Source organism: Salmo trutta, chromosome 4 (genome assembly GCF_901001165.1).
Source record: "Salmo trutta chromosome 4, fSalTru1.1, whole genome shotgun sequence".
In the NCBI taxonomy this organism is placed as follows: Eukaryota; Metazoa; Chordata; class Actinopteri; order Salmoniformes; family Salmonidae; genus Salmo; species Salmo trutta.
The window spans coordinates 22,567,341-22,594,299 of NC_042960.1; the positions used below are offsets into that span (position 1 = coordinate 22,567,341).

The 26,959-nt window shown below is 42.9% G+C and overlaps 1 protein-coding gene across 1 annotated transcript; it reads left to right on the forward strand.

Annotated features, from left to right (window-relative positions):
- The first annotated feature begins 125 nt into the window (after nt 1-125).
- On the forward strand, nt 126-11,005 carry casp3a (caspase 3, apoptosis-related cysteine peptidase a). The gene is made up of 6 exons (XM_029750187.1): nt 126-381; nt 1,222-1,361; nt 5,772-5,900; nt 6,727-6,902; nt 9,158-9,272; nt 9,506-11,005. Exons 1-6 carry the CDS (start codon nt 317-319, stop codon nt 9,733-9,735), a joined length of 855 nt encoding a protein of 284 aa, XP_029606047.1. The 5' UTR covers nt 126-316; the 3' UTR covers nt 9,736-11,005.
- The last annotated feature ends 15,954 nt before the right edge of the window (nt 11,006-26,959 follow it).

Below are 26,959 nucleotides of genomic sequence, written 5' to 3' on the forward strand. Positions count from 1 at the left end.
GCCACCATTTATATGTACACGTTTATTATTATCAATATTATTTTTAGATGGAATCATATGAGTTGTGTGGAAGTGTGGAAACCGAACGCCCCCTTTGCATTGGTTTCGATAGTGACGTGTCCTGATATTGTTTACTCCGGACGCTACTATTGGTTGGTTGCTGACTGTTGTTTGCAACAAAGAACTATAGGAAGACATGCGCATACAATATATTGGCTTGATATAAGGGTGGCAATTTGCACGGTTTGACCAAAACTTCACTACCAACATTTTTATATAGTCACTGACATTGTTTGAAATCGATTCGCAGAATACCATGTCAGCAGCAAACGATTTGAGTGCTGGGGACTGCGTTGACGCTAGGCGGGGCGATGGACAAGAGTGAGATTCTTTGTTATCTCAATGCATATGTATTTTACGAAGTAGCCTAGCAAACCGTGGTAAAGTTGTTTTGAGTTGCGATATTCACCAGTCATTCGGGCCACCATATGTTTTGTTATACATTTCGTAATGAAATCAGGAAATTAGGCGACATTGTTACTTGATGATCGTGTTGCGGTCATGGAGTTTGATGCCTATATTTGGTCCATGCTAGGAAATTGCCAAAATTGTTATTGTGTCACGCCTATAGTTGACACACGCACACACAGCCATATATATATGACTAAAAAGAGACGTTTTTACAATAGGAGATCAGTTGTATCTCTTTTGAAAAAAGTATTATATTTTTATTCATAGATATGGCGCAACAGTCAGAGCGAGAGAAGGCAAAGGTCAGCCACATGGCAACACCCCTGGGAGAATTTTGGCTTAAGGGCCTGCCTGGGAATTGCTTTTGAAATGCATCCTTCCACCCTTTCTTAAAGTAATCACTGGTCTGATGATTCTACAGGTGAAAAGTAAGGGTACCACCTCACAACTTCCACACAATCCACATGTCTGATCAGTGATTACTTTGAGGGAAGGATGCTCAAAAGTATTTCAAAGGTACACGTGTATACTTGCTCAAAACCCAGTCTGAGATCTGATTTACACAGAGTATCAGCTTGGCGTATTGCTGTAATCTAACTAGTGGTCCTGTGTGGCTCAGTTGGTAAGAGCTACAAAGTTGTAAGTTCAATTCTCAGAAGGAAAACATGCACACACGAAAATGTACGCGACTTTGGATGTAAGTGACTTTGGATGAAAGCGTCTGCTAAGTGGCATCTATTTGTTTCCTAGGTCAGAGGGCCCCTGTGGTGGCTCTGGGTCTATGCAGGTGGATGCCAAGCCTCAGTCCCATAGCTTCAGGTACAGCCTCAGCTACCCCAGCATTGGCCAGTGTATCATCATTAACAACAAGAACTTTGACAGAAGAACAGGTTTGTGTTTGTTCATTTGTAGACTTCGGGTCTAGGCTATGTCTAATACTTATGTTTTGTATTTGCATAAAGCTTGTTGTTCAGCTTCTTCCCAGTGGGTGAAACTAGTTGAAATTACATCATTATAACCTGATTATGTCAAATGGTTGTAATGACATTACCGCACCCAGCTTTGTCTGCTGGGTTACTACTGGAAGAATATGTGTAAAGGCAGTGATGTAAAGTACTTAAGTAAAAAATACTTTAAAGTACTATTTAAGTAGTTTTTTGTGGTATCTGTACTTTATATTCATATTTTATACAACTTTCACTACATTCCTAAAGAAAATAATGTACTCTATACATTTTCCCTGATACCCAAAAGTATGTTACATTTTGAATGCTTAGCAGAACAGGAAAATGGTCCAATTCACACACATATCAAGAGAACATCCCATCTCTGACCTGGAGGACTCACTAAACACACATGCTTCTTTTGTAAATTATGTGTGAGTGTGTGCCTCTGGCTAGCCAAATAAAATAAAATGGTTCTGTCTGGTTTGCTTAATATAAGGAATTTGCAATTATTTATGTTTTTACCTTTTGATACTTAAGTATATATATATACTGCTCAAAAACATAAAGGGAACACTTAAACAACACATCCTAGATCTGAATGAAAGAAATGTTATTAAATACTTTTTTCTTTACATAGTTGAATGTGCTGACAACAAAATCACACAAAAATAATCAATGGAAATCCAATTTATCAACCCATGGAGGTCGATTTGGAGTCACACTGAAAATTAAAGTGGAAAAACACACTACAGGCTGATCCAACTTTGATGTAATGTCCTTAAAACAAGTCAAAATGAGGCTCAGTAGTGTATGGCCTCCACGTGCCTGTATGACCTCCCTACAATGCCTGGGCATGCTCCTGATGAGGTGGCAGATGGTCTCCTGAGGGATCTCCTCCCAGACCTGGACTAAAGCATCCGCCAACTCCTGGACAGTCTGTGGTGCAACGTGGCGTTGGTGGATGGAGCGAGACATGATGTCCCAGATGTGCTCAATTGGATTCAGGTCTGGGGAATGGGCGGGCCAGTCCATAGCATCAATGCCTTCCTCTTGCAGGAACTGCTGACACACTCCAGCCACATGAGGTCTAGCATTGTCTTGCATTAGGAGGAACCCAGGGCCAATCGCACCAGCATATGGTCTCACAAGGGGTCTGAGGATCTCATCTCGGTACCTAATGGCAGTCAGGCTACCCCTGGCGAGCACATGGAGAGCTGTGCGGCCCCCCAAAGAAATGCCACCCCACACCATGACTGACCCACCGCCAAACCGGTCATGCTGGAGGATGTTGCAGGCAGCAGAACATTCTCCATGGCGTCTCCAGACTCTGTCACGTCTGTCACGTGCTCAGTGTGAACCTGCTTTCATCTGTGAAGAGCACAGGGCACCAGTGGCAAATTTGCCAATCTTGGTGTTCTCTGGCAAATGCCAAACGTCCTGCACGGTGTTGGGCTGTAAGCACAACCCCCACCTGTGGACGTCGGGCCCTCATACCACCCTCATGGAGTCTGTTTCTGACCGTTTGAGCAGACACATGCACATTTGTGGCCTGCTGGAGGTCATTTTGCAGGGCTCTGGCAGTGCTTCTCCTGCTCCTCCTTGCTCAAAGGCAGAGGTAGCGGTCCTGCTGCTGGGTTGTTGCCCTCCTACGGCCTCCTCCACATCTCCTGATGTACTGGCCTGTCTCCTGGTAGCGCCTCCATGCTCTGGACACTACGTTGACAGACACAGCAAACCGTCTTGCCACAGCTCGCATTGATGTGCCATCCTGGATGAGCTGCACTACCTGAGCCACTTGTGTGGGTTGTAGACTCCGTCTCATGCTACCACTAGAGTGAAAGCACCGCCAGCATTCAAAAGTGACCAAAACATCAGCCATGAAGCATAGGAACTGAGAAGTGGTCTGTGGTTCCCACCTGCAGAACCACTCCTTTATTGGGGGTGTCTTGCTAATTGCCTATAATTTCCACCTGTTGTCTATTGTGAAATGTGAAATGTATTGTCAATCAGTGTTGCTTCCTAAGTAGACAGTTTGATTTCACAGAAGTGTGATTGACTTGGAGTTACATTGTGTTGTTTAAGTGTTCCCTTTATTTTTTTGAGCAGTGTATTTTTTTACCCCTTTTTCATGGTATACAATTGGTAGTTTACAGTATTGTCCCATAGCTGCAACTCCCATACAGACTCAGGAGAGACTAAGGTCAAGAGCTGTGCATCCTCCGAGAAACAACCCAGCCAAGCCACACTGCTTCTTGATACAATGCCCGCTTAACCCAGAAGCCAGCCACACCCATGTGTCAGAGGAAACACCATGCGACTGTGTGAGTGAGCATTGCGCCTAGCCTGCCACAGGAGCTTGTGCGCGATGGGACAAGAACATCCCCGCCGGCCAAGCCCTCTTACCCAGACTATGCTGGGCCAATTGTGCACCGCTCCATGGGTCTCCCGGTCGCGGCCAGCTGCAACAGAGCCTGGACTCGAACCAGGATCTCTAGTGGCACAGCTAGCACTGCGAATCAGTGCCTTAGACCACTGCGCCACTCGGGAGGCTCCTATATTTTTGGAATTACATTTACTTTTGATACTTAAGTATACACTGCTCAAAAAAATAAAGGGAACACTTAAACAACACCATGTAACTCCAAGTCAATCACACTTCTGTGAAATCAAACTGTCCACTTAGGAAGCAACACTGATTGACAATAAATTTCACATGCTGTTGTGCAAACGGAATAGACAACAGGTGGAAATTATAGGCAATTAGCAAGACACCCCCAATAAAGGAGTGGTTCTGCAGGTGGTGACCACAGACCACTTCTCAGTTCCTATGCTTCCTGGCTGATGTTTTGGTCACTTTTGAATGCTGGCGGTGCTTTCACTCTAGTGGTAGCATGAGACGGAGTCTACAACCCACACAAGTGGCTCAGGTAGTGCAGCTCATCCAGGATGGCACATCAATGCGAGCTGTGGCAAGAAGGTTTGCTGTGTCTGTCAGCGTAGTGTCCAGAGCATGGAGGCGCTACCAGGAGACAGGCCAGTACATCAGGAGACGTGGAGGAGGCCGTAGGAGGGCAACAACCCAGCAGCAGGACCGCTACCTCCGCCTTTGTGCAAGGAGGAGCAGGAGGAGCACTGCCAGAGCCCTGCAAAATGACCTCCAGCAGGCCACAAATGTGCATGTGTCTGCTCAAACGGTCAGAAACAGACTCCATGAGGGTGGTATGAGGGCCCGACGTCCACAGGTGGGGGTTGTGCTTACAGCCCAACACCGTGCAGGACGTTTGGCATTTGCCAGAGAACACCAAGATTGGCAAATTTGCCACTGGCGCCCTGTGCTCTTCACAGATGAAAGCAGGTTCACACTGAGCACATCTGGAGACGCCGTGGAGAACGTTCTGCTGCCTGCAACATCTTCCAGCTTGACCGGTTTGGCGGTGGGTCAGTCGTGGGGTGGCATTTCTTTGGGGGCCGCACAGCCCTCCATGTGCTCGCCAGAGGTAGCCTGACTGCCATTAGGTACCGAGATGAGATCCTCAGACCCCTTGTAAGACCATATGCTGGTGCAGTTGGCCCTGGGTTCCTCCTAATGCAAGACAATGCTAGACCTCATGTGGCTGGAGTGTGTCAGCAGTTCCTGCAAGAGGAAGGCATTGATGCTATGGACTGGCCCGCCCGTTCCCCAGACCTGAATCCAATTGAGCACATCTGGGACATCATGTCTCGCTCCATCCACCAACGCCACTTTGCACCACAGACTGTCCAGGAGTTGGCAGATGCTTTAGTCCAGGTCTGGGAGGAGATCCCTCAGGACACCATCCACCACCTCATCAGGAGCATGCCCAGGCATTGTAGGGAGGTTATACAGGCACTTGGAGGCCACACACACTACTGAGCCTCATTTTGACTTGTTTTAAGGACATTACATCAAAGTTGGATCAGCCTGTAGTGTGGTTTTCCACTTTAATTTTGAGTGTGACTCCAAATCCAGACCTCCATGGGTTGATAAATTGGATTTCCATTGATTATTTTTGTGTGATTCTGTTGTCAGCACATTCAACTATGTAAAGAAAAAAGTATTTAATAAGATTATTTCATTCATTCAGATCTAGGATGTGTTGTGTTTTTTGAGCAGTGTATTTAAAACCCCAAACTTTTAAACTTACGCAAGTAGTATTTTACTGGGTGACTCACTTTTACTTTAGTCATTTTAAGATATCTTTACTTTTACTCAAGTATGACAATCGGGTACTTTTTCCACTACTGTGTAAAGGCTGTATGTACACAATGATGACACGCATTACATATCCAGAAAGCAAATTTAATTAGTCTAATAACTTTACTTTGTTTTTAAAGGTATGAATGTACGCAATGGCACAGATGTGGATGCAGGCAACGTGATGAAGGTGTTTGGGAAACTGGGTTATAAGGTGAAGGTTTACAATGACCAGACAGTGGACCAGATCAAGCATGTTTTAACCACAGGTAAGCATGTTTGAAAGTCAGCACCACCACTGACAACCACCACGAAGATGGGTTTGTCTTCGTATAAAGATCATACACAGAAGACATTGAGTAAATTACGTTTTAAAAGCAGCCCATTCACAATAAAAACAAGTGAAAGTACATGGTCTCCTGTACTTAAACTGAGAATCAACAATATGACGTTTCCACGAGCAACAGGGTTAAGCAAAGACATTGCAGGTGAGCACGATGCAAAACGATCCGCGCTCAGTGTCTGCACATGTGCACTGGTGCGCTTCATTCTCTCACCTGCAACGGCATAGCTGTGTGAAAACATTGGTGAAGAAAATGAGTATCACGTTTCTCACTTCTTGTTCTGGAAATCATCCCAATACTGCTCTTGTCTACCTTTTTAAAGGGGCAATCCGCAGTTGAAACAATAACAAAACGATCTCCCCACAAATGTTTCGGTAAAAGTTGAGAGATGAGGCTGAAGAAATGTAACCATTCCCAAACTCATAGACAGAGCTATGGCTGCCAGGACTGATCATCCATGATATCAACATTTTAGTTTTAACCATGTTTTAAAATGCTGTACAGTGTCTGTTTACATTTACTTCGTTTACAAACATTGAAGTAATGCAAGGTTATATTTTGGATTTCTGATGGAGTATGACAGTTTAACGAAGCTCATGAGAAATGTATGTTATGTTCTTCAAGAATCAATGGGTACATCAATAATCAATCATTTATAAGTAAAAAATGTATGTAGCAACAGCAGATTGCTCCTTTAAAGAGCCTTTGGTGATTCACAGAATTGAAATCTAAAACTTGATGTTGTTTCCAGCCTCCAAGGAGGACCACAGCTGCTCCGCTTCATTCGTGTGTGTCCTGCTGAGTCACGGGGATGATGGTGTGTTCTTCGGGACGGATGCCTCCATCGAGCTCAAGAGCCTCACCAGCCTGTTCCGGGGCGACCGCTGCAACTCGCTGGTGGGCAAGCCCAAACTCTTCTTCATCCAGGTACTGTGGCCATCACGTGTGTTCCTAGATCAGACTTTTAAAACTACTCAGGAGCAGATTTACAAAGCCATTGCACCTGTTTATTTTTTTTTCTAGATGGAATTAAGGTGAAACCAAAGCACTAGAACAACAATATGAAGTTAAGGTTAAAAGAAGGTATAAGATAGAGGCTAATTGAATCCCCTACTGACAAAACAGGTTAGTCTCGTCCACAGTCAAATCAAATCAAAATGTATTTGTCACATGCGCCGAATACAACCTTACAGTGAAATGCTTACTTACGTCAACAGCCAGTGGAATCACGTGGCGCGAAGTACAAATACCTCAAAAATGCTAGAACTTCAATTTCTCAAACATATGACTATTTTACACCATTTTAAAGACAAGACTCTCGTTAATCTAACCACATTGTCCGATTTCAAAAAGGCTTTACAGCGAAAGCAAAACATTAGATTATGTCAGTAGAGTACACTGCCAAAAATAATCACACAGCCATTTTCAAAGCAAGCATATATGTCACCAAAACCAAAACCACAGCTAAATGCAGCATTAACCTTTGATGATCTTCATCAGCTGACACTCCTCGGACATTATGTTATATAATACATGCATGTTCTGTTAAATCAAGTTCATATTTATATAAAAAACCAGCTTTTTACATTAGCATGTGATGTTCAGAACTAGCATACCCACCGAAAACTTCCGGTGAAATTACTAAATTACTCATGATAAACGTTCACAAAATACATAACAATTATTTTAAGAATTATAGATACAGAACTCCTTTATGCAATTGCGGTGTCAGATTTTAAAATAGCTTTTCGGCGAAAGCACATTTTGCAATATTCTGAGTACATAGCTCGGCCATCACGGCTAGCTATTTTGACACCCACCAAGTTTGAGACTCACTAAACTCAGAATTACTATTAGAAAAATTGGATTACCTTTGCTGTTCTTCGTCAGAATGCACTCCCAGGACTTCTACTTCAACAACAAATGTTGTTTTGGTTCCAAATAATCCATAGTTATATTCAAATAGCTCCATTTTGTTTGTGCGTTCAGGTCAGTATCCGAAGGGTGACGCGCGAGCACATTTCGTGACAAAAAATTTCAAAATATTCCATTACCGTACTTCGAAGCATGTCAAACGCTGTTTAAAATCAATTTTTATGCGATTTTTCTAGTAAAATAGCGCTAATATTCCAACCGGGCAACGTTGTATTCATTCAAAGGCCGAAAGAAAAAAATTGAGTAGTCTCGTGACCGCACATCTCCAGTGTCACTGTCCCCAGGCTGACCACTCACAAACTCTCCTGCTGTTCTTCGCCCAGAGACAGCAGACACCCCATTCCACTTTCTGGCGGCTTTAGAGAGCCAATGGGAGCCTTAGAAAGTGTCACGTTACAGCACAGATGCTGTATTTTCGATAGAGATGCAACAGAAGGACAACAAATTGTCAGACAGGGTACTTCCTGTATGGAATCTTCTCAGGTTTTGGGCAGCCATATGAGTTCTGTTATACTCACAGACACCATTCAAACAGTTTTAGAAACTTTAGAGTGTTTTCTATCCAAATCTACTAATTATATGCATATTCTCGTTTCTGGGCAAGAGTAGTAACCATTTTAAATCGGGTACGTTTTTTTATCCGGCTGTGCAAATACTGCCCCCTAGCCCCAACAGGTTTTAACCAACAATGCCGTTAAGAAAAAAATACAAATAAAAAAAAGAATAAGAAATAAAAGTAACAAATAATTAAAAATCTGCAGTAAAATAAGAATAGCGAGGCTATATACAGGGGGTACCGGTACACAGTCGATGTGCACAGGTACCGGTTAGTCGTGGTATTTGAGGTAATATGTACATGTAAGTAGTTATTAAAGTGACTATGCATACATAATAGACAGAGAGTATCAGCAGTGTAAAATAGGGGGTGGGGGGGCAATGCAAATAGTCTGGGTAGCCATTTTATTCGATGTTCAGGAGTCTTATGGCTTGGGGCTAGAAGCTGTTTAGAAGCCTCTTGGACCTAGACTTGGCACTCTGGTACCGCTTGCCGTGCGGTAGCAGAGAGAACAGTCTATGGCTAGGGTGGCTGGAGTCTTTGACATTGTTAGGGCCTTCCTCTGACATCGTCTGGTATAGAGGTCCTGGATGGCAGGAAGAGGTGAGGGATTGTTCAAAAGGTAGCCTCTGCGTTCGTGTGTGACTGTGACTGAACCATGTCTCCTGTCCCCCGTGTGTGTGACAAGCAGGCTTGCAGAGGTACTGATCTGGACAGGGGCATCGAGGCAGACAGCAGTTCAGATGGGAGTTCGACCAGGATCCCTGTGGAAGCAGACTTCCTCTATGCCTACTCCACAGCTCCAGGTCCAAGACATGTTCCAAAGCCACACACACACACATAGAAGCACTCTCCAGTCAAGTTTCCTTGAGGTGTGCACAGATCTATAAGTAGTTGGATCTGTGAATGCAAGGCTACCACCCTCTTACTTTACCAATCCATCCAATTCAGATCTGTTATTATCTGAGCATTAATGCATTTTCTGAATTATTCAAGCCAGGCCCTTGACTCTTATGTGCTCTCACATGTCTTCCCACAGGCTACTACTCATGGAGGAACACTCAGACTGGCTCCTGGTTTATCCAATCTCTGTGTGAGATGATTGGCAAATACAGCAAAGAGCTAGAGGTCCAACACATCCTGACCCGGGTCAACCACAAGGTGGCGACAGAGTTTGAGTCTGCGTCAAACTCTCCTGGCTTCGATGCCAAGAAGCAGATCCCTTGCATTGTATCAATGCTGACCAAAGAGATGTACTTTACACCCTGAAAGGAGAAAGGTGTGAAGAAGCTCCTCATTTGCCTGGTCCCAGATCGGTTTTAGCTGTCTCGCCAACTTCTATGGTCACTGTTATAGGAGTTAGCAAGAGAGGAAAAACAGACCTGGTACCAGCTTCTATCTGAGTGAGGGCAATAGATGTGTTTGTTTTGGTTGTGGATTGTATTAGCTGAATTCTTAACACCACTGCTCAATCGCTCTAGCTCAATTTGGACTTGGTTTAAACTTGTAGGCTTAAGTATCACATTTTATGTTGGAGGTTGAAACCTCTGTCATGCTTTCATCCTGATGTCATGCACAGAGAAGTTCACTCTTCTTCAGGGTAGGGGTCAGTTCATGTTTCAATTCCATCAACTGAGGAAGTGTGAAATCCAAATTGTAAATGTTAAATTTAAATAACTTCCTAAATGCACTGATTGATTTGAAAGTTGAATTGACCCCAACCCTGTTTCTTACTGAATGATCCCTTGTGTGTAAAGTTTAAATGTGTATAATGTTTTGGGAGTAGATTGCAGAGGTAGTGTGTAGTAATCAAATCATGGATGTGCAACTCATCTACAAGCACCAGCATTTCTCCCTCCTCATTTTTCTCATACTGTTTTATTTAAAAAATGTATTTGATTATTTTTACAATGTCTAGAACCACACATTTTGTTGGATACTTGAATGAGTAGTCAAAGTACATTTCTGAGGGGATTATGTTACATTTGTCTTTTGTGTGGGTTTAAATTGATATTTTTTTTAATTGCAGGATATTGTGTAGGTCCATTATAGTTATTCTGTGAAAAAAAACAATCCTGTTAAATGAATTCTCCAGAAATAAGGCTTGCTTGCCCTTCCGCCTTATTTCATGAAATCATTGTCTCTCTGTCTGCTCCGAAGCGGGTCAATTGAAAGCTCTTCCTGACCTGAACATGACCAAATGCTTATTCTCTTTGTAGGTTAAAAACATTTGCTCCTGTCCTGGCGTAACAAATGTGTGGTATGTTGATAGGATGTGTATGCTGATAGTAGACAGGATGTGTCCTCTCTAACTTGGCAGAGACATTTTGTCTATATATTAAAGGCCCAGTTGTAGAAGCTTAAAGGTGCACTCCAGTAGTGATGTGCGGGTCAGCTGTTTGTTCACCTACCCGCAATTGCTAATAACCCATCTGCAACCACCCAACTATATGTGATAAAGTGAAAATGCAATAAGATTTTCAGTGCAAAATGTACACATGACATCAGTTTGACAGGAATTAAAGCTGTGAAAATGACCTAACATGTTTCTGCTAAGATTTCAGTTCAGCTGCAGAAACTGCTTAATTCTGCAGGAGTTAATTATATTATAAATAATCATAATGGTGCCAGAGGAGAATGCTCTAAACCAATTGTGCTAATTTATATGTGTTTTTTCGCGTTATTTGTAACTTATTTTGTACATAATGTTTCTGCCACCGTCTGTTATGACCGAAATGAGCTTCTGGATATCAGAACAGTGATTATTCACCTCAAACTGGACAAGGCAACAACACATCTGCCACACTGATCCTCAACACTGGGGCCCCTCGGGGGTGTGTGCTTAGTCCCTTCCTGTACTCCCTGTTCACTCACGACTGCACGGCCAGGCATGACTCCAACACCATTACATGACACAACGGTGGTAGGCCTGATCAACAACGATGAGGACGTCAGAGACCTGGAAGTGTCTCTCAACATGAGAGCTTCAAGTTCCTTGGTGTCCACATCACCAACAAAATATCATGATCCAAACACATCAAGACAGTTGTGAAGAGGGCACAACGATGATCTTTTCAGTCCCCCTCAGGAGGCTTTTGACCGCAAGACGCTACAGAGGGTAGTGGGTACGGCCCAGTACATCATTGGGGCCAAGCTTCCTGCCATACAGGACCTCTATACTAGATGGTGTAAGAGGACGGCCCTAAATATTGCCAAAGACTCCAGCCACCCTAGTCATAGACTGTTCTCTCTGCTGCCACACGGCAAGCGGTGCCGGAGCGCCAAGTCTAGTTCCAAAAGGCTTCTGATCAGCTTCTACCCCAAAGCCATAAGACTGCTGAACAGCTAATCAAATGGCTACCCGGACTATTTACATTGACCCCCCCCCCCCCCCCCCTTTAGCTTTTACACTGATTAGGCACATTGTTACAGAGAACAATTTATTGTGATAGCAGTTTACCCATCTGAACAGTAGAGTTCCATCTTGTGACTGTCAAATTTGTATAGCGCCTGAAAATCATCACACATAACATCTTTCTCAAACATTAGGCTACTGTTCTGGTCCTCACTTCTTTTTATTTTCAACTCTCCATTTTGCAGCTTTTCTCTTATTGAATTACACGTCAACATTGTCCCTTTTTTCTCAGTGGATCGAAGTTAACTTTTTCTGCCCAAGTTTCCAAAAGCATGTGGAAATTGGCATGTATTTGCTGCGCGAACAGTTACATCCTGACCAGACGTGCGCCATCACACACGTGTTGATTTTGTCCATCCACACCAGATGCGATCAGGACACACAGGTGGAAATATCAAAACGAATTCTGAACCAATGACATTAATTTGGGGACAGGTTGATAAGCAAACATTTATGATAATTTAGCTAGCTTGCTGTTGATAGCTAATTTGTCCTGGGATATAAACATTGGGTTGTTATTTTACCTGAAATGCAAAAGGTCCTCTACCTTGACAATTAATCCACAGATAAAACGGTAAACCGAGTTATTTTTCTAGTAATCTCTCCTACTTCAGGCTTCTTCTTTGGACTTTAAATAGTGGTTGGCAACCAACTTTAAGGTGCATTACCACTACCAACTGGACTGGAGTGTGGACCTCACTTCATCTTTCAATCACCCACGTGGGTATATGCTCCTAAAAACCAATGAGGAAATGGGAGAGGCGGGAAAGATGTAAACCGTCATTGCCTCTTGATCACATTTGTCATACTGTAATTGCTTTGAATTTCACATTATTTCACTTAATTGGTGAAGTTCTCGAAGCTCCACCAATTATAGTTAGTTTTCGGTTCTGCTTTATAATAAATGGCGCTAAAATCATGTTTACGTTATAGTCAGATAGGTAAAGCGTAACTACAGATTAGGCACATTGTTACAGAGTGCAATTTATTGTGATAGCAGTTTACAGTTGTGTCATTACACATTGGGATATTCACACATTAGATTAGCAAACATTGTACGACGTAGCAATGTGTATTGTTAGGGTTCGTTCCTTTCCTCCTTGTCAATCATTGGTGATATTAGCATTATGACAATATATTTAATTAAATCATTCAAAACCTTTATTAATGCAATTGCAGACAGAAGTTGACAATCAGGAACATAGCACGCATGTTTCCGAGTAAGTCCTGCATCAAAAACAAAAAGTCTCAAGTTGTTTTGTTACACCCTCAGTCTAGCCTCATGATGTCGCTACCTTCGTCATTACCTTTTTACTCGTGAGACCAAAACCCTGCCTACCAAGCTATATAAACAATGGCTTTTAGTGTTATCTAAAACTTAGCAGTAAACGTCCACTCCCCAAAGTTGATTTATTGTGGAATGTTTGACTAGTCTTATCTCCTCCACTCCCCTGCAGAGCTCCTTCTTCACAGTCACACATTACTCAAAGGGGCCTCTTTTTAATGAGGCAGAGAGAGAGAGAATTAGAAAACTGTGGAACAATATTAAAACCTCATAATGTATATATATTGTTAATCTGTAGTCTAGGACCCTACTAATGTAAGGAGGGAGGGGTCTTATAACCCCTCCCCTTCTATTAATACAACATAAGAATAATCAATTATTCTAATACATCAAACATCTTGGTACAACCCTTTTCATGACCCCTAGGTGAACCCGACAGTACCTACAAAGTAATTAGGCCTACCATGTAAATAAATGATTATGTTGTAATTTTAAAGTAGGACCGTTTTTCATATTTACATTGTCAAATTCAATGCATGGAGTTTCTATGGATTTTTGCTAATAACTTTTTAATACTGTCCTTTGGTGATATGGTTGTCCATAGAGAAAAATGTATGTATTACCATTGTGCATAAGCTGTCTCTGTACAACATGATTACATCATGTCCAATGTTCCCACATATTTTTTTAATCATTGAGCAAATTTCAGGTCTGCTGAGTGCAAACTTTAATGTTGAGAAAATTCTGTGCAACTTCCGGCGTGCGTTTACTGTGAACACTGTACCTGCTTTAAGTTAGTTTTAAGAGTGGTCAAGAAGGCTACTGTGGCTATTTGGTCATAATATAGGCCTAACATGCGCACAGCTTAGAGGGAACATTGATCATGTCTATTTTACACTGTTAGTTCTATTAAGTGTAATGAAAAATTACTCTGCTCCATTGTCATAGAAACCGTACCATCCTTAATAATTTAATGTCCTCACATTTTGTCTAGTCAGTACCACCTGCTGTCTACAGGAAATAAAAGTAGTTTTTTGGAGTTGGTAAAATTATTTCACCCTTCACCTGGTAAATAACCATGTAAATATACTGCTCAAAAAAATAAAGAGAACACTTAAACAACACATCCTAGATCTGAATGAAAGAAATAATCTTATTAAATACTTTTTTCTTTACATAGTTGAATGTGCTGACAACAGAATCACAAAAATAATCAATGGAAATCCAATTTATCAACCCATGGAGGTCTGGATTTGGAGTCACACTCAAAATTAAAGTGGAAAACCACACTACAGGCTGATCCAACTTTGATGTAATGTCCTTAAAACAAGTCAAAATGAGGCTCAGTAGTGTGTGTGGCCTCCACGTGCCTGTATGACCTCCCTACAACGCCTGGGCATGCTCCTGATGAGGTGGCGGATGGTCTCCTGAGGGATCTCCTCCCAGACCTGCACTAAAGCATCCGCCAACTCCTGGACAGTCTGTGGTGCAACGTGGCGTTGGTGGATGGAGCGAGACATGATGTCCCAGATGTGCTCAATTGGATTCAGGTCTGGGGAACGGGCGGGACAGCATCAATGCCTTCCTCTTGCAGGAACTGCTGACACACTCCAGCCACATGAGGTCTAGCATTGTCTTGCATTAGGAGGAACCCAGGGCCAACCGCACCAGCATATGGTCTCACAAGGGGTCTGAGGATCTCATCTCGGTACCTAATGGCAGTCAGGCTACCTCTGGCGAGCACATGGAGGGCTGTGCGGCCCCCCAAAGAAATGCCACCCCACACCATGACTGACCCACCACCAAACCGGTCATGCTGGAGGATGTTGCAGGCAGCAGAACGTTCTCCACGGTGTCTCCAGACTCTGTCACATCTGTCACGTGCTCAGTGTGAACCTGCTTTCGTCTGTGAAGAGCACAGGGCGCCAGTGGCGAATTTGCCAATCTTGGTGTTCTCTGGCAAATGCCAAACGTCCTGCACTGTGTTGGGCTGTAAGCACAACCCCCACCTGTGGACGTCGGGCCCTCATACCACCCTCATGGAGTCTGTTTCTGACCGTTTGAGCAGACACATGCACATTTGTGGCCTGCTGGAGGTCATTTTGCTGGGCTCTGGCAGTGCTTCTCCTGCTCCTCCTTGCACAAAGGGGGAGGTAGCGGTCCTGCTGCTGGGTTGTTGCCCTCCTACGGCCTCCTCCACGTCTCCTGATGTACTGGCCTGTCTCCTGGTAGCGCCTCCATGCTCTGGACACTACGCTGACAGACACAGCAAACCTTCTTGCCACAGCTCGTGTTGATGTGCCATCCTGGATGAGCTGCACTACCTGAGCCACTTGTGTGGGTTGTAGACTCCGTCTCATGCTACCACTAGAGTGAAAGCACCGCCAGCATTCAAAAGTGACCAAAACATCAGCCAGGAAGTGGTCTGTGGTCCCCACCTGCAGAACCACTCCTTTATTGGGGGTGTCTTGCTAATTGCCTTGCTAATTTCCACCTGTTGTCTATTCCATTTGCACAACAGCATGTGACATTTATTGTCAATCTGTGTTGCTTCCTAAGTGGACAGTTTGATTTCATAGAAGTGTGATTGACTTGGAGTTACATTGTGTTGTTTAAGTGTTCCCTTTATTTTTTTGAGCAGTGTATTTTACCTTTATTTAACTAGGCAAGTCAATTAAGAACAAATTCTTATTTTCAATGACGGCCTAGGAACAGTGGGTTAACTGCCTTGTTCAGGGGCAGAACGACAGATTTGTACCTTGTCAGGGATTCAAACTTGCAACCTTTCGGTTACTAGCCCAATGCTCTAACCACTAGGCTACCCTGCTGCCCCACAAATGATTGTAAAATAAGACATATTGAGACCTAGGCCTCTTTTTCAAATGTGTCCTACACAATACAACACAAATACGTACATTATACACAAAATATACATATTGATACATTCATTAAAATACAAAAACACAGTCATGGGACGCACAAGTAAAACATCACAAATCACCACAAAAAACGAATAATTACCCAAACAATACCGAACGGCACAAGAATATTAAGATGAAATGTATTTAGAATTTTGTTCCAGGAACACGGTGCATTAAAACTAAAAGCAGTTTTACCTAACTCGGTGGAGACCCTAGGAACATCAAGAGTTAACCAATCCTATGAAGGGGTTAGGCAACTCAGGAGTCTATATTTCAAAATTAGATAAGACGGAAGTTTATGAAATAGGGCCTTGTAAACAAAAATGGAGTAATGAAGAGATCTACAGGTCTTTAGCGAAGTCCAGCCAACCTTTTGATAAGCCTACAGGATGCAGTGATGAGTATCAAAATTGTCACCTGTAAAAAAAACACACACAATATAAGCAAACAGTAGGAATATTTGTGCAATGTTTGGGGTCCAAACTAGGATCCAATTCAATCCGATCACACTTGTAGACAATGCATTTTTTAAAGGCAATGTTCCGGCTTTCACAAGGATTGCATTAACATTTAAAAGTCATGCTCGCTATAACGCGAATCACATTGAATCCCGGCCCTAAGCAAAACACCTTTTTGATTTTGATGACAACAATAGGGCACTGGTGCTGTTACTTGTGCTACAAGAGGTTGCTCTTGCTACATTTTCTGTGGGCTGGAGTGAAGATACATTTTTAATGGCCACATTCCATTTCAATGCCTAGCCCCTTTTCCCCTTTGGTCTCCACAGATCTGATAGGGCTGGATACGTGAAAGCAATATGGAAGAATCCCCACTCTGCCGACGGCAGGTCTAGGAAGACCATCAACATATTGTTTACCCTTATCTAGTCCTTTCCGGTCTTTTATACTATACAGGTAGGGGCAAGGGACTGAAATGTGACTAGGCCCTCATTAGTTTAGTCATATGCTACGGGTACATCACTAACCTCTTACTGCAGTAATGGTGATTTCAAGACAACTGGGAACAAGGTCTAATCATGACATCAGTCATCTTCAGGTCGGAGCTTTGGAAAGATGCCTGAGTTGGATGACCGTTCAAAAACATTTTGCCAGTCGGAGCTAGTTTTTTTCAGAGTTTCCAGTTGTCTTGAACGCACTGAAGATTTTCCAGTTCTGAGTTCCCAGTTGTTTTGAACGCGTGATAAGCAGCGTGCTCCTTCAGTCACCAGATAGTAGTACTGGAAGGTGATTGGATTTGAGAGTGGGGCCGACGTATGGATCGCGTTCCCTTGCTCAGACCTTGCATGCATCAATCAATGGTTGCTTGCCACATCATCGACATTAGTGTCGTCGACAGTGTCATCGAATGGCAAATTTCTTTAACATAATGGATGTGGTTAGCTGATACTGAAAATACCTATCCAGGTGTTGCAAGATATGCAATGCATCAGCAACGCCTGGGCAGAGGAACCTGCCCTTCATAAGGTTTACTTGAGAAGGGAGTCTATGTGCTATTTTATTACATTACCCCAAAATCATTCTGCTGTTTTATTTGGGTAATAAAGGTACAGTTTATGTATTTGGGTAAAAAAAAAAGTACTGCATGTGAGCTTGATTGAAGTGAACACATATATTAATATACAGTGCATTCGGAAAGTATTCAGACCTGTTGAATTTTTCCACATTTTGTTACGTTACAGCCTTGTTCTAAAATGGATTAAATTACTTTTTTCCCTCATTAATCTACACAGAATACTCCATAATGACAAACAGAAAACAGGTTTTTAGGAATGTTTATAAATGTATGAAAGAAAAAAACAGAAATACCTTATTTACATAAGTATTCAGACCCTTTGCTATGAGACTCGAAATTGAGCTCAGGTGCATCCTGTTTCCATTGATCAACCTTGAGATGATTCTACAACTTGGAGTCCACCTGTGGTAAATTCAATTGAATGGACATGATTTGGAAATGCACACACCTGTCTACATAAGGTCACACAGTTGACACTGCATGTCAGAGCAAAAACCAAGCCATGCGGTCGAAGGAATTGTGCATAGAGCTCCGAGACAGGATTGTGTCGAGGAACAGATTTGGGGATGGGTACCGAAACATTTCTGCAGCATTGAAGGTCCCCAAGAACACAGTGGCCTCTATCATTCTTAAATGGAAGAAGTTTGGGACCACCAAGACTCTTCCTAGAGCTGGCCGCCCGGCCAAACTGAGCAATCGGGGGAGAAGGGCCTTGGTCAGGGAGGTGACCAAGAACCCGATGGTCACTCTGACAGTGCTCCAGTGTTCCTCTGTGGACATGGGAGAACCTTCCAGAAGGACAATCATCTCTGCAGCACTCCACCAATCAGGCCTTTATGGTAGAGTGGCCAGACGGAAGCCACTCCTCAGTAAAAGGCACATGACAGCCTGCTTGGAGTTTGCCAAAAGGCCCCTAAAGACTATCAGACCATGAGAAACAAGATTCTCTGGTCTAATGAAACCAAGATTGAACTCTTCGGCCTGAATGCCAAGCGTCACGTCTGGAGGAAACCTTGCACCATCCCTACGTTGAAGCATGGTGGCAGCATCATGCTGTGGAGATGTTTTTCAGCGGCAGGGACTGGGAGACTAGCCAGGATCGAGGGAAAGATGAACGGAGCAAAATACAGAAAGCTCCTTGATGAAAACCTGCCCAGAACGCTCAGGACCTCAGACTGGGGCGAAGGTTCACCTTCCAACAAGACAACAACCCTAAGCACACAGTCAAAACAACACAAGAGTGGCTTTGGGACAAGTCTCTGAATGTTCTTGAGTGGTCCAGCCAGAGCCCGGACTTGAACCTGATCGAACAACTCTGGAGAGACCTGAAAAATAGCTGTGCAGCGTTAATCCTCATCCAACCTGACAGAGCTTGAGAGGATCTGCAGAGAAGAATGGGAGAAACTCCCCAAATACAGGTGTGCCAAGCTTGTGGTGTCATTCCCAAGAAGAGTTGAGGCTGTCAAAGGTGCTTCAATAAAGTACTGAGTAAAAGTTTTGAATACTTATGTAATTTTTATATTTAATTTTCTTCTTTTATAAATGTGCAAAAAAAAATCAAAACTGTTTTTGCTTTGTCATTATGGGGTATTGTGTGTAGATTGATGAGGGAAAAAACTATTGAATCAATTTTATGATTTCACACACCCCGGGTGAGTTATAGGACTTGTTTACGTGCTGCTGTGTGTTTTTGTTGTCAACCTTACTTTGCTACCTGATAACTTTACGGTTTTTACTTTTTAATTACCGTTTATATTTTTAGTTTTTCCCTCACTCAACTTTTTCACTCCGGACGTTTTATCTGGACATGGTTCGTCAGGACCTCCAACAGCCGAAGCTAAGTAACATTAACATGATGCCTTCTAATTGCAGTCGCTGTACTCATAATATCAGACGCAATCGTTAGGCAAGGGTAATTTCGGTGTAGGAAAGGATGAAACAAGCGTCTATGCCACCAGTAAGTACAGATAGTAACGTTAGTATAAATCCCCTTGCACGGTCCCCGCAGCCGGACAACTTTCTCATGGCTTCTGGAGGGAAATGCTGTAGGAATGCTCAACCGGTGTCGCTCATTCAGCCGACAGAAACTTTCAACCGGTTCTCCCCATTAAGCAGCGGGTCGGAGTCAGAGGCCGAGCCTTCTCTGGTCTCTACTCCTCCCGCTACGGGGTCTGAGACGCCGAAGCCTCCCACCATTAGCTCTGACAAATTGAAAACCCTAGTCATTGGCGACTCCATTACCCGCAGTATTAGACTTAAAACGAATCATCCAGCGATCATACACTGTTTACCAGGGGGATGGGCTACCGATGTTAAGGCTAATCTGAAGATGGTGCTGGCTAAAGCTAAAACTGTCGAGTGTAGAGAGTATAGAGATATTGTTATCCACGTCGGCACCAACGATGTTAGGATGAAACAGTCAGAGGTCAGCAAGCGCAACATAGCTTCAGCTATGTTCTAGGTTCCAACAAACAAAGAGATCTTCTGTTGAATCTGACAATTAATCTGGATGGTTGTACAGTCGTCTCAAATAAAACTGTGAAGGACCTCAGCGTTACTCTGGACCCTGATCTCTCTTTTGAAGAACATATCAAGACTGTTTCAAGGACAGCTTTTTTCCATCTACGTAACATTGCAAAAATCAGAAACTTTCTGTTCAAAAATGACGCAGAAAAATTAATCCATGCCTTTGTTACTTCTAGGTTGGACTACTGCAATGCTCTACTTTCCGGTTACCCAGATAAAGCACTAAATAAACTTCAGTTAGGGCTAAATACGGCTGCTAGAATCCTGACTAGAACCAAAAAATGTGATCATATTACTCCAGTGCTAGCCTCCCTACACTGGCTTCCTGTTAAGGCAAGGGCTGATATCAAGGTTTTACTGCTAACCTACAAAGCATTACATGGGCTTGCTCCTACCTATCTTTCCGATTTGGTCCTGCCGTACATACCTACACGTACGCTACGGTCACAAGACGCAGGCCTCCTAATTGTTCCTAGAATTTCTAAGCAAACAGCTGGAGGCAGGGCTTTCTCCTATAGAACTCCATTTTTATGGAATAGTCTGCCTACCCATGTGAGAGACGCAGACTCAGTCTCAACCTTTAAGTCTTTACTGAAGACATATCTCTTCACTAGAAACAGATTCACCTGACCTCAATTTCGAGTCTCATAGCAAAGGATCTGAATACTTATGTAAATAAGGTATTTCTGATTTTTATTTTTAATACATTTGCAAACATTTCTAAAAACTTGTTTTCACTTTGTCATTATGGGGTATTGTGTGTAGATTGATGAGGGAAAATGTAATTTAATCAATTTTAGAATAAGGCTGTAACATAACAAAATGTGGAAAAAGGGAGGGGTCTGAATACTTCTGAATGCACTGTAGCAATGTAGCCTACCCAGCTAATGTAGCCTACACAACTTAGAACTGTCACATCACATATTGAATGGGCTTAATTTAAATTTCACTTGTATGTTTTTATCATGTCTGTGTGAACCGAGATGAGAAGTTTTAGCTGCTAGCAGCTCTAACATCCTCTTTGAAAGAGTACAGTACATTTCCACAGGGCTGTAGACTGGAATGGCCTCAAGAGTGCGCCCTTGGACAATGAGGAAGAAGGGTGAGGCGCTATGTAAACAAACTAGGCCCAGTTTCCTAAAAGCATCTGTATCTTTAAGAGTATAATATATATATGTTTTATGTTGGGCACTAAACTACGTCCATATACAGAGTGTACAAAACATTAAGGACACATTCCTAATATTGAGTTTCACCCACCACCCCCCTTTCGCCCTCAGAACATCCTCGATGTCATTGTCATTGATGTTCTTTGTCGTTGATGTTCTTTGGGTGGTGGACCATTCTTGATACACATGGAAATCTGCATGAAAAACCCAGCAGCATTGCAGACCGTGACACAAACTGGTATTCCTGGCACCTACTACCATACCCCGTTCAAAGGCACTTAAATCTTTTGTCTTGCCCATTCACCCTCTGAATGGCACGCATACATAATCCATGTCTCAAATGTGTCAAGGCTTTAAAACTACACTAATTGAAATGGATTTAAAAAGTAAAGGATCACAGCTTTCACCTGGATTCACCTGGTCAGTCTATGTACACTCAGTGTATACTTCCATTCAAGACGACTCTTGTAAGGCTTGTGGGCGTCCTAAAGCAAATACAAACGACATGTACGTGTTCATGAGAGTAAACAGTTTCCATAGAGGGGCCATATTAATGTGTAGTCCAAACTGTTCGGACGCCACAGACAGAAGTTGGCATATCGGCGGTACCGACTTCAGACGAGTCCCGGGACGCTTGTGGGGGTCATAGAGCATAACGGAGAACACCATCGTGTTCTTGACAGTCTCACCTTTCTTTTTTTAATTTTAGGACCCCTGTAGATTAAATATGAAAAAATTATTTGATAAAATATTACTTTTGACCGTTACTACAATAGCCCATAGAAACACATTGAATAACACATTAATAAATGGCGAAACACAGTAAAAAAATAAATCAGGTTTTGAAGTGTCTGTCCTACACTATACAGTATATACAAAAGTATGTGAGTTAGTGGATTCGTATTTCAGCCACACGCGTTGCTGACAGGTGTATAAAATCGAGCACACAGCCATGCAATCTCATTAGACAAACATTTGCAGTAGAATGCCCTTAATGAAGAGCTCAGTGACCTTCAACGTGGCACCATAAGAAGATGCCACCTTTCCAACAAGTTACTTTAATCAAATTCACTTTTAACAAGGCACACTTGTTAATTGAAATCCATTCCAGGTGACTACCTCATGAAGCTGGTTGAGAGAATGCCAAGAATGTGCAAAGCTATCATCAAGGCAATGGGTGGTTACTTTGAAGAATCTAAAATCTAAAATATATTTTGGTTACGATTCCATATGTGTTATTTCATAGTTTTGATGTCTTCATTATTATTCTACAATGTAGAAAATAGTAAAAATAAATAAAAACCCTTGAATGAGTAGGTGTGTCCAAACCTTTGACTGGTACTGTACATATCCCAAACAGAAGCCATGGATTATAGGCAACAATCGCACTGAGCTAAAGGCTAGAGCTGCCGCTTTCAAGGACCGGGACACTAATCCGGATGCTTATAAGAAATACCGCAACGCCCTGCGACGAGCCATCAAACAGGCAAAGTGTCAATACAGGACTAAGATCGAATCCTACTACACTGGCTCTGGCGCTCGTCGGATTTGGGAAGGCATGCAAACTTTCACGGATTACAAAGGGAAACCTAGCTGAGAGCTGTCCAGTGATGCACGATTTGCCAAGGCAGGTTACTCTGAGCGCAGCCCAATCCATAAATCTTGCAATGGCTTTAATTAAATTATATTTTCACAGAAAATGAGCAAAATCATTGATTGTTGCAATTTCGATGAGGCTCTCTTGTTCAGAAATCGATAAGTAGACTGGAGACAGGGCATGAAAGGGATAACAAATCCAGTTGTTTGTGTCATCCGTTTCGGGAAAGTACCTGCATAATTGCGACCTGTGTGTTGTCCTTGTTAATGCAGACAGAAGGAGCTCCAACTTCTTAGTCTCAATTTTGTCTAACACATTGAATATCGTTGCGGAGAGTCCCAGTAAGCCTAGATTCAGATCATTCAGGCGAGAAAAAACATCACCCAGATAGGCCAGTCATGTGAGAAACTACCGTAAATTCCGGACTATAAGCCGCAACTTTTTTCCCACGCTTTGGACCTCGCGGCTTAAACAATGACCCGGCTAATATATGGATTTTTCCCGCTTTCAATTTTTTTTTCAAAAGAAAACACATTCTGTGACGTGCTCATTTTTTGGCGGCATGAAGCTTTCATTAGACCAATGAAATTGCCGAACGGGTTAAGGTCAAACAACTTTTTTGTTTACTGTTTAGATTAAATCGAGCGCTCTCAAACTTCCCATCATTCTGATTACGGTAGTCATTTTGTCACCCTCATCATGGCAAAGACACGGAGAAATGCATATGATGCAGCTTTCAAGTTGAAGGCGATTGATCTGGCTGTTGGAAAAGGAAATAGAGCTGCTGCACAGGAGCTTGGTCTTAATGAGTCGATGATAAGACATTGGAAACAGCAGCGTGAGGAATTGACTCAGTGCAAAAAGACAACTAAAGCTTACTGCTAATTTTTTATTTTTTGTTACAAGCCGTATTTCGTTAAAGCCTATTTATTTTTGTTACAAGCCGTGTTTCGTTAAAGCCTGTGAAAAGTTCATTTGTTTCAATGTACCGGTAGGCACCTGCGGCTTATAGACATGTGCGGCTTATTTATGTTCAAAATAATATTTTTTTTTTAAATTCAGTGGGTGCGGCTTATATTCAGGTGCGCTTAATAGTCCGGAAATTACGGTAGTCATCATGCAAAAGGTCAGACAAGTCAGACAAGTGAAAATGATGGTCAGTAAAGAAAACTTTAAGCTCGTGTCTCAATTTAATAAAAAAAAAACATGTCATGTCATCCATCAAACTTGCTGGATTAATGTGATGTATCTCCCATTACCCTCATCTGTTTCCGGTCACAACTTGCAGACTTGTTTACGCTGCTGTGCGTCTTTGTTGCCGATCTTACTTTGCTACCTGACGGTTTTTAATTTTTCATTACCGTATATTTTTACTTTTTCCTTCACTCAACTTTTTTCATTCAACTTTCTTGCCCCGGAGGTTTTATCTGGACATGGTTCGTCAGGACTTCAAACAGCCGAAGCTAAGTAACATTAACATGATGCCTTCTAATTGCAGTCGTTGTACTTATAATATACAGGAGAACGATCGCCTTAAGGCAAGGATAGCTGTGCTGCAAGCCCAGCTTCAGACGCAATCGTTAGGCAAGGGTAATTTCAGTGTAGGAAAGGATGAAACAGCGTCTGTGCCACCAGCAAGTTCAGATAGTAACGTTAGTATAAACTCCCTCGCACGGTCCCCGCAGCCGGACAACTTCCTCATGGCTTCTGGAGGGAAACGCTGTAGGAATGCTCAACCGGTGTCGCTTATTCAGCCGACAGAAACTTTCAACCGGTTCTCCCCAGTAAGCGAGTCGGAGTCGGAGGCCGAGACTTCTCTGGTCTCTACTCCTCCCGTTGTGGGGTCTGAGACGCCGACGGCTCCCAACATTAGCTCTGACAAATTGAAAACCCTAGTCATTGGTGACTCCATTACCCGCAGTATTAGACTTAAAACGAATCATCCAGCGATCATACACTGTTTACCAGGGGGCAGGGCTACCGACGTTAAGGCTAATCTAAAGACGGTGCTGGCTAAAGCTAAAACTGGCGAGTGTAGAGAGTATAGAGATATTGTTATCCACGTCGGCACCAACGATGTTAGGATGAAACAGTCAGAGGTCACCAAGCGCAACATAGCTTCAGCGTGTAAATCAGCTAGAAAGATGTGTCGGCATCGATTAATTGTCTCTGGCCCCCTCCCAGTTAGGGGGAGTGATGAGCTCTATAGCAGAGTCTCACAACTCAATCGCTGGTTGAAAACTGTGTTCTGCCCCTCCCAAAAGATAGAATTTGTAGATAATTGGCCCTCTTTCTGGGACTCACCCACAAACAGGACCAAGCCTGGCCTGTTGAGGAGTGACGGACTCCATCCTAGCTGGAGGGGTGCTCTCATCTTATCTACGAACATAGACAGGGCTCTAACTCCTCTAGCTCCACAATGAAATAGGGTGCAGGCCAGGCAGCAGGCTGTTAGCCAGCCTGCCAGCTTAGTGGAGTCTGCCATTAGCACAGTCAGCGTAGTCAGCTCAGCTTTCCCCATTGAGACCGTGTCTGTGCCTCGATCTAGGTTGGGCAAAATTAAAAATGGCGGTGTTCGCTTTAGTAATCTCACTAGTATAAAGACCTCCTCCATTCCTGCCATTATTGAAAGAGATTGTGATACTTCACATCTCAAAATTGGGTTACTTAATGTTAGATCCCTCACTTCCAAGGCAGTTATAGTCAATGAACTAATCACTGATCATAATCTTGATGTGATTGGCCTGACTGAAACATGGCTTAAGCCTGATGAATTTACTGTGTTAAATGAGGCCTCACCCCCTGGTTACACTAGTGACCATACCCCCCGTGCATCCGGCAAAGGCGGTGGTGTTGCTAACATTTACGATAGCAAATTTCAATTTACAAAAAAAAAAAATGACGTTTTCGTCTTTTGAGCTTCTAGTCATGAAATCTATGCAGCCTACTCACTCACTTTTTATAACTACTGTTTACAGGCCTCCTGGGCCATATGCAGTGTTCCTCACTGAGTTCCCTGAATTCCTATCGGATCTTGTAGTCATAGCAGTTAATATTCTAATTTTTGGTGACTTTAACATTCACATGGAAAAGTCCACAGACCCACTCCAAAAGGCTTTCGGAGCCATCATCGACTCAGTGGGTTTTGTCCAACATGTCTCTGGACCTACTCACTGCCACAGTCATACTCTGGACCTAGTTTTGTCCCATGGAATAAATGTTGTGGATCTTAATGTTTTTCCTCATAATCCTGGATTATCGGACCACCATTTTATTTTGTTTGCAATTGCAACAAATAATCTGCTCAGACCCCAACCAAGGAGCATTAAAAGTCGTGCTATAAATTCTGACAACCCAAAGATTCCTTGATGCCCTTCCAGACTCCCTCTGCCTACCCAAGGACGTCAGAGGACAAAAATCAGTTAACCACCTAACCGAGGAACTCAATTTAACCTTGCGCAATACCCTAGATGCAGTTGCAGCCCTAAAAACGAAAAACATCTGTCATAAGAAACTAGCTCCCTGGTATACAGAAAATACACGAGCTCTGAAGCAAGCTTCCAGAAAATTGGAACGGAAATGGCGCCACACCAAACTGGAAGTCTTCCGACTAGCTTGGAAAGACAGTACCGTGCAGTATCGAAGAGCCCTCACTGCTGCTCGATCATCCTATTTTTCCAACTTAATTGAGGAAAATAAGAACAATCCGAAATTTCTTTTTGATACTGTCGCAAAGCTAACTATAAAGCAGCATTCGCAAATGGAGGATGGCTTTCACTTCAGCAGTAATAAATTTATGAACTTCTTTGAGGAAAAGATCATGATCATTAGAAAGCAAATTACGGACTCCTCTTTAAATCTGGGTATTCCTCCAAAGCTCCATTGTCCTGAGTCTGCACAACTCTGCCAGGACCTAGGATCAAGGGAGATACTAAAGTGTTTTAGTACTATATCTCTTGACACAATGATGAAAATAATCATGGCCTCCAAACCCTCAAGCTGCATACTGGACCCTATTCCAACTAAACTACTGAAAGAGCTGCTTCC